Genomic DNA, 12,572 nt, shown 5'->3' with positions numbered 1-12,572 from the left:
TGGAAGCTGGTTAGGAGCAGGGAGGACTGGAGTCCCTCCTTTTAGCCTACTAGGGATATTGCAATGCTTAAATTTAAGATGGCAATTGTCTGTCTGTCTATGATATTTTTATTCCACCTTCCCTCCAAGGAGCTCAAGGTGGCATACATGGTTCTCCGCCCCACCCCTTTTATCCTCACAACAACCCTGTGAGGTAGGCCAGGCCGAGGAACAGTGACTAAATCAAAGTAATCCAGTCTGCACCATTGCTGAGTGGAGATTTAAAATCTGGCCTCCAAAGTCCTAGTCCAACACTCTAACCACTACACCACACAGGCTCCTGAGTGCTGGAGTGTTTAAAGATTAATATCAGAGCTGCAAACAGCTCAGGACCTTGGAAGGTTGTAATGGAGGGTATAATTTGAACCACCGGGCCAGCCCTGGAACCTGTTTCCAGTACTAGGGTTGCAGGGTGAATAAATGATTTCAGGGCACGCCTGTATGCATTAGCTGGCTCACTGAGTAATCATATTCCATGCCACATGTCTAAGCCTAAGTGAGCCAGTGTGGTGTAGTGTGGTGTCATGAAGACAAACGTTTGTAACAATACAGTCCCCTCTTCTATCAGAACTTACTGACAGTAAGCGGGAGAGAGGCTAATGCGCTGTGCTGCACATCTTTACGGGAAGATCAAGAAAGGAGAAGCCACTCGTGATTTCAGGACTGCATACCCATAGGGACAGAACTGTGTACGATAACATTTGTTTGATGTCCTCTCGTTTTTGTTTTGGTTCTTTGTACTTGTTTTGTTTACGCATAAAACCTAATGAAGATTTTTTTTTTTTTTTTTAAAGAAGAAGCAGTGAAGGAGTTGGTGCTTACAGGCCATCTAGGCAGTCGATTGGCTGTTTGAGGCGATTGCCTTGGCGCAGGTAGTCATAAATTTCACTGTTTTCCACACCCGGATATGGCGTCTGGCCTCGCGTTGCGATCTCCCACATAGTAACGCCAAATGACCACTAGAGGGAAAGAGTTAGAAGAGGGGCGAGAGGGAGGGAGAAAATTAGACAGCCTGCAGGCCAAGCACAGACTCTCGCGTCCCCCACTGCCACTGGTGAAAGGGGCAGAGAGGCCAGTTCAGCCAGCTATAGAAAGCAGTCTTCTCATTGGCTTGTAAGGGAAGCTGGGAGGAATCAAAGGCATCCCCACTGGTTAGCTCACCACATCGCTCTTGATGGTGTAAACGCGATCCGCAAGGCTCTCAATGGCGATCCACTTGACAGGCATCTTGGAGATCCGTCCTTGCCGGTAGTAATCACCATTGTAGATCTTCTTAGAGAGACCAAAGTCAGCCACACAAGCTGTCATGCTCTCGTTGAGCCTGTTGTGGGAGGAAAGCCACAAGCGAATGTGTGAGATATTCATGTGAGAGACTTTGGGGGTGGATGTAAGACTGTGGAAAGTCACTTATCAACCCACCACCACCACCTCCTGTTCTACTCACTCACATGCAGTTGCGGGCGGCAAGATCACGATGTATGAAGTTCTTGCTGCTGAGATACTCCATCCCGCTAGCGATATCCGTCATGAACTTAACCAGCGTCTGAGTGGGCAGGAACTGAGGGCAAAGAAAGAATAACTATTGGATACAAGCAGGGGTTGCGCTGCAGGCATCTTGCCACTCTCTGAAAATTTAACCCCCTTGCCTGCAAGAGAGGCCCACTGGCCTCCTATGTAGAGGATACAGGCCCCCAAACGTCCCAAATGGAGGTCGGCTATTATCAAAGGTGCTGTGGACTTTGAAGAAGCATGAATACAGGGCGAATGGGACAAATGAGCTAAGTGGAAGGGACATCAAACAAATCCTCATTGCAACCATCTTCCATTTGGAAACCTATGTCCTCACTGTGGGAGGCTGTGTGGATCCAGAGTTGGCCTCCACAGTCACTTACGGACCCACTGTTTTTTTGTTTTGTTTTTTTTACAATAATTTTTATTCAAATTTTCATAAAACATACAAAACAAAATCATAAAACATTCAAAGACAAAAAACAAAACAAAACAAAACAAAAATGATTAAACAAAAAAATAAAATGTTGACTTCCCATTTGTCGCAGATCAAATCAGTTATAGGTCTACAATATATAACAATCCTGTCTCTTAAATTATATTATAAAATCACTTTCCTCCAGTAGTTATCTTAATTAATCATCAAATCTCATAAACATTACTTTATTCTTTCCACAAAAAGTCAAAGAGAGGTTTCAATTCTTTAAGAAATATATCTATCAATTTTTCTCCAAATAAACATGTCGATTAATCCCTCGTTAATAATAATAATAATCTTATTGTCATAACCATAGTCCAAATAAACATATCGATTAATCCATCTCATCAAAATCTGTTAGGTCCAATAATTTCAATAGCCATTATTCCATTATCCATATTAATTCCATCTTCCATCTTCAATAGTCCTGTTAAGTCCAGTAATTTCAGCGTCCAATCTTCCATTATCAGTATTCCATAATAATCTTGCTGTCATAGCCATAGTCATATAATAAGAGTCTGATGGGAATTTCCTCTATCCCAAATATTTTCTTGCCATCGATTCTGAATAAGTTGCTGAAATATTGTTGTAAAGTCATATCTCTGTTCTTCTTTTTTACAAAATGCACTGGCTCATCTCTTGAGAGTTTTTCCATTGTCACATGGCTGCAGTTAATTCCATAGATTTTCTCTATATCAAGCTCCATCACGTTATTCCAGTCCAGAAGATTATCCAAGCCATTGATAACTTTATCTCTAATATCTTCATTAATTTCTTCAGAGATAACGTTAAATTCCAAACAGTAGATTTTATTTCTAATATCCATAAACTCCAGATCTTTTTCCAATTCCACATTTGTTCCAATCTCCAGGGCTTGTATCTTCCCTTTATTTTTTCTTTTCTCATCTCTGATCTCATTCTCCTCTCTCACAGGATCCCCTATTTCTTTAAGCTCCTGCGTCATTTTGCTCAGTTCAACTTTCAGCTCCTTACTGCCCTGTCGCAGGGTTTGTTTCGTTATCTCAATCTCATCCATTATTTTCTCAAACATAATTACTTCCAGATTCTCAGCCACTTTCTTGATTGCCATTTTTAAAACCACGAAAACAAAACAAAACAAAAATAAAGAAGAACCACTTCTTATTTCAGCAACAATTGGGTTAATATTCCAGGCTTGATGACATCACAGTATAAACAGAGCAGCCTGCCTTATCTCTCTATGTTCAAGAATACAAAACAAATTTAGTTCCCAGCATCAAAACAGTTAGTGGCGTCGTGAAGAAGCAGATTCGTCAAAATAAAATAGACCAAAAAGAGAATAGTCCCAGACAATATAATGTTCCAAAGTTCATATTTTTTATTTTTTTCTCCTCGGAATAGAAATCCCTCTTCTGTTTATATATTTAGAATGCACTTCCAGGACAGCTTTTTGCAATAGAAACCCACTGTTAAAGACCTTATCTTGGAAGACAATCTTACTCGGCCATGAGTGATTGCCAACGAATGAACGAATGAAAATGAGAGGATCAAGGATCCAGGGGGATCCCACAGCATCTGCCCTTTGTCCCCCACTACTGGTCATTCTCTATGTTACAATTCATTCGTTCATTTATTAATTAAACTGCTGTACTGCTCCATAGCAAAACTCTTGGAGCAGTTCCAATAAAATACAAATTTAAAACAGGACCACCAATAGGATCTATAAAGTCTGTATTACAACAATACTATAAAATAAATACAGGCAAGGATTAAAAACAGCATTTTTTCACCTGAAAACCCTGATTCAAATACAAACTTTCTGAAAAGCCTTTGGTGATGAAGGGCTATAGCTCAATGACAGAGCACTAGCTAGGCACATAGAAGGTCCCAGGTTCAATATCCAGAATCGCCAGACAGGGCTGGGAAAATCCCTGTCTGAAACCTTGGAGAGCTGCTGCCAGTCAGTGTACTACTGAGCTAGATGACCCAGTATAAGGTAGTTTCCTGTGTTCCTCAGTAAAATACCTTTCACCTGCCTCCTGAAGAGAGGGTGCCAGGCAAACCTCTTTCAGCAAAGCATTCCATAACTGGGGTGCCACCACTAAGATGACTTTTGATGTTCGTCTTAGACAGTGGCTAATCACTACTTCACATGAAGTAGCTGTTCCGGGCATAGTAAACTAACTGCTTTCTGTTGTGTCCCTGCCTTCACCACCCCTGGACAGTCTGGGCCACTGGAAAGGGCCATAGCTTAGTGGTTAAGAGCATCTGCTTTGTATATAGAAGGTCCCAGGTTCAATCCTTGTCATCTCCAGGTAGGGCTGGGAGAGATTCCCGTCTGAAATCTTGGAAAGCTGCTGCCCATCAGTGTAGACAATACTAAGCTAGATGGACCAATGGCCTGACTCAGTATCAGGCAGCTTCTTGCGTTTCTAGTCTGATCATTACTACATATTCCTTTGCAGTGCAAAATGGTGTGTGCTTTGCATCAAATCCTGCCATTGAAACAACTGATAGCAAGTAAGGAAGTGTGCATTGATTTGTTTACTTTGCACACTGTCTTCTCCCAAGATCCACATTTTGAAAGAGTTAGTTTAATAATAATAATAATAATAATAACAACAACAACAACAACAATAATAAAGGGCAGGAGATAGAGAACAGATGGGCTAAAGCTGCAATCACACACATACCTTGGTCCCTGTCCAGTCTACTCTTGTGCACATGTACAGAAACATTTCACCAATCACAGCCTACACCCTTTTCATATTTTCCTCCATAATCATACTGGCTAGCAACTTGACTTTAAGAACAAAATGTGCAAGGTTTTCAAGATGTCAAAATCCTGTACCAAACAGTAGACTTGGTGCGTGCATCACAGTTCTGATGCATGGAACATACAAGGATTTGCTGTAGGACTCCTAGCCACTCTTTGAATAAGAGCTGCCTATCAGGGCTACTTGTCTCCCTCTAGGTCTAGGAGACCATCTGGGCACACAGCAAATTCAACCCTTCTGTTTCCTGCAATGGTCCATCTGTGAATAGAGGGGCTATAGCTCAGCGCTGGAGCATCTCCTTTGCATGCAGAAGATCCAGGTTCAGCCCCTGACAATACTGAGATAGAGAGACCAATAGGTCTGACTCATAGAAAAGAATCAGAGGGTTGGATGGGGCCTATAAGGCTGTAAGACTCAGTTGATGGCAGCTTCTTATGTTCCTGTGTACACCAGCAAAAAATGGAAATGGACTGCCTTCAAGTCGATCCCGACTTATGGCTGCCCTATGAATAGGGTTTTCACGGTAAGCGGTATTCAGAGGGGGTTTACCATTGCCTCCCTCTGAGGCTAGTCCTCCCCAGCTGGCTAGGGCCTGCTCAGCTTGCCACAGCTGCACAAGCCAGCCCCTTTCTTGTTCGCAACTGCCAGCTGGGGGGCAACTGGGCTCCTTGGGACTCTGCAGCTTGCCCATGGCTACACATGTGGCAGGGCTGCACAGGTGGCAGGGTATGTAACCCCTGAGCCACTCACTGTGGGGGTGATCTTTAGCTGGCCCTTGACACCCAGGAGACACAAGTGGGGATTTGAACTCACAGACTCTGGACTCCCAGCCAGGCTCTCCTCCCCACTCTGCTATATCATCAGAGACCCTCCCGATTTCAAGCCCAGAAGTCTGGTGCCTGATTCCCCACACCAGATATGTCACAGGGTTAATACCTACCACTGGGCTTTCCCCAAGCCGGGAATACAAGAGGAAGCTGTGCAGGTCACCGTGCTTCATGAAGGGCAGGATTACAACAGGGGATGGGTATCCTTCACTCTCTGTGTTCTGTAGACAGACGCCTGGGGAAAAGGCAGAGTGTGAGTTTCCCAGCGGCCCCAACCCACTGAGCAGCAGAGAGGACACAATGGTTGATCAACAAGGGAAACGAGGGAGGGTCCTATCCCCAGCCGTCTATCAGTTAGATCCAGGGGATTGAGAGGAAGCTAGGACCCCTGGGTCATTTCCCCAGGTGCAGTGTGGGAATGGAGGCCTTGGTTTGAACAGAAGGCGGAGTCAACAGGAAGGAGCCCTGTGTCCTATCCTGAGCTAGGGGGATGGAAATTGGACCGTTTTAGCACGAAGATGAGCAGGAAGAGACATCTTTAAAAGACACCATGGTTTTGTGTATTAGGATTTCCCTCTAACAGAATTCAGAGTAACAAGTGCTGTCTGCTTTGCATTAGACACTGAGCACCTCAAAAAGCATACTGTAGAGCTGGAAGAGTGCAGAAAAAGGCAACCAAAATTATCAAGGGGTGGAGCAACTCCCCTGTGAGGAAAGGTAATAACGTCTGAGGTTTTTTGACTTAGAAAAAGGGCAAGTAAAGGAGGGGTATGAGGCAAGTGTATAAAATTACGTATCAAGTGGAGAAAGCAGAAAGTTTTTCTTCCTCTTTCACAATTTTATAATCTGGGGTCATCTAATGACACTGAATGGTGGGAGACTGAACACACAAAAAGGGAAGCACTTCTTGACATAGCACGCAGTTCAGCTATAAACGTTTGCTACCGCAAGAGCCAGTGATGGCTGCCGATTTGGATGGTTTGGCACTAGCCAAATCCATGGAAGATGAAGGTAATCGATGGCAACTAGCCACAATAGCAATGTTCTCCTTCCACTGCAGTTGCTGGTGTTCACAGGTGGGAGAGCGTGATTGCACTCATCATGCCCTGGCTCGAAGGCTTCCCAGAGGCATTGAATTGGCCACTGCGGAAAACAGGGTGCTGGACTAGTTGGGCCTTTAGCCTGATCTGCAGGGTTCCTCTTGTGAGCAGCAATCTTACATATATTCTAGGTCTTGTCAAACTAAACATTGTGGCTTGTCAAACTAAACATTGTTCAGTAGCCACGCTGTGTGCTTGGTAGCTGTTTCTACCCCCAGCCCCATTTCTGCAGTACAAGGTGTGCAGTAAAGGCAGGAGGTTTTTCAAGTGCCTGGTGGATCAGCTTGCCTCATGGCTGGAGGGGAGGGGTCATTTGGCTTAACAGTGGCAAGCTGTACAGGCCCAGGCCCTTTTACATCTGTACAAGTCAGGCAACATCAGAACTATGTATTTAAAGCGCTGTTATACCTCTTTAACAGTCAAAGTTCCCCCCCCCCCAAAATCCCTGGAACTGTAGTTTGTCTGTCACAGAACTGCAGTTCTCAGCACCCTTAATAAACTACAGTCCCCAGGATTCTTTGGGGGAAGCCATAACTGCTAAAATGGTATAAGAGTACTTGAAATGTATAGTGTGGTTGTGACCTTTGAGAAAGAGCGAGAGGCAAAGAAGAAGTCAAGCTGATGACCCCTGTGTCCCACAGCTGCTCCTAGCCCTTGCACAGGGTTTTCCCCATGAGAGCGGCTTCTTTTAGGGCCTCAACACATTCTCTTGGTGCATCTTGTGGCTGAATGCTATTTTTACTGTATTCCTGCTTAACGCGAACCAGAGAAGAAGAAAAGAGGGGCTGGGGCTGCTGGATGGAATGGTCCCGCCCTTGTGACTTGTGCAAGTCATCAAATAAGCACGATCTGCATCAGTCGAACTTCCCCCTTTCATACTCCGCCCTCGTCAGAGCTCCCAGTATCCTTGCCAACATCTGTTTTCCCAAGCAGTCTTCTCTCCTCCCCCTCACTTTGAGTCCTGCTCCCCAGGGACAATCCATTCTGCCTTCCCCAGCTCCCTCCCCATCCAAAGGCCGTCTCCTCTCTTCCGTTTTTCCCAGGCTAGAGTTTGCAGAGTCGGCCCTAAATGGAACGAGTGGGCGTGTGCCCACTTCTCCAAGCTAGGTTGACTCACATGCTGGGCACCAAATCTAGCCAGGCATCATACATTGGCATAAGAATAAATAGTCATGTCCCAAAATGCCCTGGGGCATGAACCAAATAGAACTGGGAGGTGGCAGATGTTAGGAAAGGGGTAACCAACATGGCGCCCTCCAGACGTTGCTGGACTAAAACTCCCATCAATTCTGTCTGTTGGCCATGCTGGCTGGGGCTGATGGGACTTGTAGTCCAACAACATCCAGAGGGCACCATGTTGGCTTCTCCTGCCTTGGGGTAATGATAATGGAGAAGTGGAGTGGGGGAAAGCTCAGATGTGATCCTCCCCGCTAAAAGCATCCGCTTAGCATTAAGTCTTCATGTGCCATGACTAAAAGGTGGCATACACACACACACATTTCCTACACCCCTCACCAATCAGCTTCATGACATTAGGGTGGTCAAAGTCCTTCATGCAGACGGCTTCACTGAGGAAATCTTCCATCTCGCTACGGGTACAGATGGCAACTGTGGGGATAAGAGGGAGGTCGGGAGCATGAGGCAGGCTTTGTGGATATGCCAAATCTGTTTTCAGCGTCTGGGTCGGTGTAGATTCAGAACACGGGAAGTAATAACACAGAATGAGAGCACCTCTGAGGGTATGCAGAGTGCTCAACCACCATGTTTGGCACTGGCTTTCAGGTCCAGGAGGACCTCATACAGAAGCACTGAGCAAGATACAGAAGAAGAATCAGGACCCCTCCTTGCTGCTACTTACTCTTCATAGTCTTGACAGCAACCTTAAGGACTGCCCCGTCTTGGCTGAGTTGCCCCTCCATGACAGAGCCAAATTCTCCTGCAGAGGCAAACAGAAGACCTATGAGGACAGCAGCCAGCAAATGTCACAGCATGACATTGTTATCCTGCCTTCCCCTGTGATCAGGGCAGCTTCCCTCTATTTTATCCTCCCAACAACCCTGTAAAGTAGACTAGGCTGCTGCGATTTAGTGACTGGCCCAAGGTGAATTTCAAGACCAGTTGGGGAATTGAACACAGGTCTCTCTGATCCAAATCCAACACCCTATGCACCACACCACACTGCATTTCCCCCCTCTTCTAATAGCCTACAACTTTGCTTCAGAAACTTCTGTGAGAAGAGAGCATGTTAAGGCTGCCCTCGCCCAACACAGTAAGTGGTACAAGCAGGCTGCCTTGGGATGCCAGAGTTTAAGAAGTGCCAGCCTGTTCTGGAAAAGCCTCAAGGGGGCAGTATAGTTGCTCTGCTGCAAAACCCTGGAACACTTGGGACAGATGTGTTCCACTCTACATAATTTTTATCCTTTCTTATCAGGTACCCAAATACCTGAAGGACGACCCACTCCAGCACAAACTTGCCTTGAGTAGAGAAACTGGGGTAGATTAGGCTAAATGGCAACAGCATTCATGTGAGAGAAAGTCTGTGATTTTAACCTAGGCTTGAAACAACCTGGTTGCCTGTGACAAACAGAAAATAGTTTCTGGATGACCAAAGCAGAGGTTTTTTTTTTTTTTTAATGGTTCTTCTTTTCTTTTTAGGCTGTATGTGGTTAATCTGATAAGGCCAGCTAATAAACCATTTTTGAGAGACTGTAATTTTTCTGGAAGCTCCTGCTTAAAAAAAATACTGCAGGAATTTTAAGGGAAACAAAAGAAAAGTCCAGTTTGATAAGCAAAGTCCCCAGAAAATCTCTAATTGCCATGCAACTTTGCACTTTAATGTAGGAAATACTAGTACAAATACCAATGCATTACTCTGGATGTTTTATTATTGATTTAAAAAATGTTTTTATTGGTTTTGAATTCTATCATGTTTCTGCACGGTGTAATGCTGCCTTGATATATTTTCATGAAAAGTGCAGCTTATAAATATTTTAACAAATAATAAAATAAACAAATTGAAACACACTGATGATATGGAGCAAATATATAAGGTATTGGATAGCTCTTGTGTCTGAGAATAAGAAACTCCAGGGGGGTGGGAACATTTAGCTAATACCAAAACCATTTGTGAGTTGTTGAAAAGTCAGAAGCAAATACCCATAAGAACATAACCACAAGTATTTATGGGTAAGTGAAAACACAGCATTGGTAATCTCCCTTCCACCTTGAAACCATGCAGAGTTTACATCGTTGGGTTATAATTAGCACCATACAACACTGATGTGTGGAATTCATTGCCATAAGATGTGCTGGTGGCCGCTGGCTTTAGCTGTTTTGAAAGAGGGCGAGACAGCATTCCTGAAGGAGCGGTCCATCAGCAAAATTGATCCTCCATGTTCAGATGCAGTATATCAGATATGGCTGGTGGAAGGGCAACACCAGAGACAGCTTTTTCCTTCGTGCCCAGCTCAGGAGCTTCCTGGAGGCATCTGGCTGGCCCTGTTGGAAACAGGACGCTGGACAAGATGGATCCTCAGTCTGATCTAGCAGGGTTCCTCTTATGCTATGTTGTGTTTAAGGCACAAGCCAAGGAAGGGCAAAAAAAAAAGTCTATCCTTCATCCCCCAAAAAGCTGCAATATGGCAAAAGAGGTCACTGATATAAAACATCCAGCTCCGTAAGAGGGGTCACGTGGGTTTTGCCTTGGCCTTAGGAGCAGAGGCATCTGTCTGGATAGGAAATGCAGGCAGGTGGGAAATCCATTTCCTCGCTCCCTCCTGGGGCAGAAGAACATGAGCCCTGTAAGGGCTTCAGCACGCGACGTGAGCCCTCGAAGAGCCGAGCCAACAGCTGACATTTCAGGACCGGATCAGACTTTCCATGTCTGACTCAGTCTGGCTGCTGCCTTATGAAAATCTGGAGCATTCAAGGCATAATCCCAAGACATGGGATTCGTGTAAAAAATGGGAGCCTATAACCGTCCACTCAACGAGTCCCCTCCGCCCTGCTCCCCAAATATGGTAGTGGGGAGGGAACATAAAGAAAGGCAAGAAAGGGGAAGAGGAGAGCTGACTTTGAACTAGGGTGTTAGGAACCAATTTCCAACACCAGGTTTCAGCCTAGGAAAATGGGAAGAATAAATGCTTTAAAAAAAAAGGATGTCTTTAAAGCTTTTTTTTGTGTAAAAAAGTTTTTAAAGATGTTTTGTTTTAATATATTTTAAAGTCTGTTTTTATGATGTTTTAAAGTTTTAGTTCTTTTGTTTGCCATCCTGGGCTCCTACTGGGAGGTAGGGCAGGATATAAATCTAATAAATAAAAACAATAATAAATAAAAATGCTTCTGGGCATGTGTGGAGTGCCTTTCCTGCTTCCATTAAGTAACTACAAATCAGCTCAGTACCTATCTGGTGGTTTGAGATTAAAGAGGACGCAATCAAGTGAAGCTTGAGCCTCAGGAAGTCTTCCTATAGAAACGGATCTCTACAACTTTATGGGCCAGATAAAAGTTATCCTTTCATAAACTGAATATTAAAAAGAAATTCAGCTGCCAAAAGAAACACAGAATCCTAGAACTGGATGTACTATTTTATTATTTCCTCTCACATCAAAAACTGGCTGCCATCTCTCTCTCCTCCCCCCCTTTCTCAATATAAATTTCTAATAATATTTACTTCTTGATACCGCTGTGTTTTAGATCCTGACATTTGCAGAATCTTCTAGATAAACCACTCTATTTTCGATCCTGTCTTCTTGTTCATATTTATCTGGCTGTTTTTATTTTATATACAAAAGACATTTAATTAACTTTGCTTTGCTTACAGAAAGATGGGATTGGAAGGGACCAAATGAATACCCTAATCAAGGGGTTTTCAAATGGTATACCTAAGAAGTCAGTGTCTCCTCAGAAGACTGTGAGGGGTTCCACACTGAGGAGATCAGAAATGGCAAAATTTGACTCCAGACCCTCTTGGCAGTGGCTTCCCATTCCTCTGGAGTTTTGTATGGTGGAGTTATTAAACAGGTTGCATACTATCCACTTACCTGTGTAATAAGCTTGTCGAATGTGCCACAATTCTTTATTTGCTTTTTTGTATTGAATAAAATCTGCACGTATGTTTTAAAAAAGAGCAGAGCTTCTTGAAAGGCAGCTTGCTCATCACTCCTGGAAATGTGAGTGCCAAAGCTCCCTGGAACTCCACGCCCTATGAGAACTGAGGGCAGTATTCAACTAAGTCAACCTGCCAGCACAAGGGGAATTTCCCCCCCTCTCCTCCCCCCATGCACCCCACATCCTCCCCAAATCGGCTCTGAAGGGTTGGGAGAACCCCTAGAACAGATTTAGGGGGCACACGCAGGAAGAGTGGGGTGGAAGTTCCATTGTGCTCGTGGTAATCCTTGCACTAATGGGACCCTGATTTAGCCCTATGTTGAATACAGCCCTCTCAGCGCATCTTAGGTGGCCCAAAATTGCTTGCCGTAAACAGGGACCACAGCAGACATGAGGAGGGGTTTTCCCCCCTCCAAACACAGATATATTTAGGGTGGCCACATGTTCAACTATATGGTGGATAGTTTGAAGCAGTGCCCTATTGAAGTCCAGTTTAAAGATAAAGGACCATGAAAAGAGAAACAGCCTTGAAATTGCCTGTTAACAGTTAGTCTGGATAGCAGAAAGAGCAGGCACATAAGTCACCTGGGCACAACCTTCTACACTATGGTGAGACATGTTGTATTTCCATTAAATTACAGTAATAATTTCTAAACTGTATCAAGGCATATATATTAGCATATACAAAAGTTAAGCAAATCTGCATCCTATTATGTCCACTCTCTCTCTCTCTCTTTTTTTTTTGCATAAGCAA

General features: G+C 44.2%; 1 protein-coding gene across 4 annotated transcripts in view; it reads right to left on the bottom strand.

Moving 5' to 3' along the window:
- Positions 1–12,572, bottom strand: part of AXL (AXL receptor tyrosine kinase) — a 61,954-nt gene that overhangs the window by 4,466 nt on the left and 44,916 nt on the right. For all 4 annotated transcript variants that reach the window (XM_061596641.1, XM_061596638.1, XM_061596642.1 and 1 more), the window contains 6 exons: positions 8,568–8,645; positions 8,225–8,317; positions 5,723–5,844; positions 1,488–1,597; positions 1,201–1,360; positions 862–998 (listed from right to left, as the gene is read on the bottom strand). In XM_061596641.1, coding sequence (XP_061452625.1) covers positions 862–998; positions 1,201–1,360; positions 1,488–1,597; positions 5,723–5,844; positions 8,225–8,317; positions 8,568–8,645 — 700 coding nt within the window. The remainder of the gene's footprint in view (positions 1–861; positions 999–1,200; positions 1,361–1,487; positions 1,598–5,722; positions 5,845–8,224; positions 8,318–8,567; positions 8,646–12,572) is intronic.

Source organism: Rhineura floridana, chromosome 15, assembly GCF_030035675.1.
Source record: "Rhineura floridana isolate rRhiFlo1 chromosome 15, rRhiFlo1.hap2, whole genome shotgun sequence".
Classification (NCBI taxonomy): Eukaryota; Metazoa; Chordata; class Lepidosauria; order Squamata; family Rhineuridae; genus Rhineura; species Rhineura floridana.
Note: the sequence above shows the minus strand (reverse complement) of the source record. Positions and strands in the feature narration are given on the sequence as shown.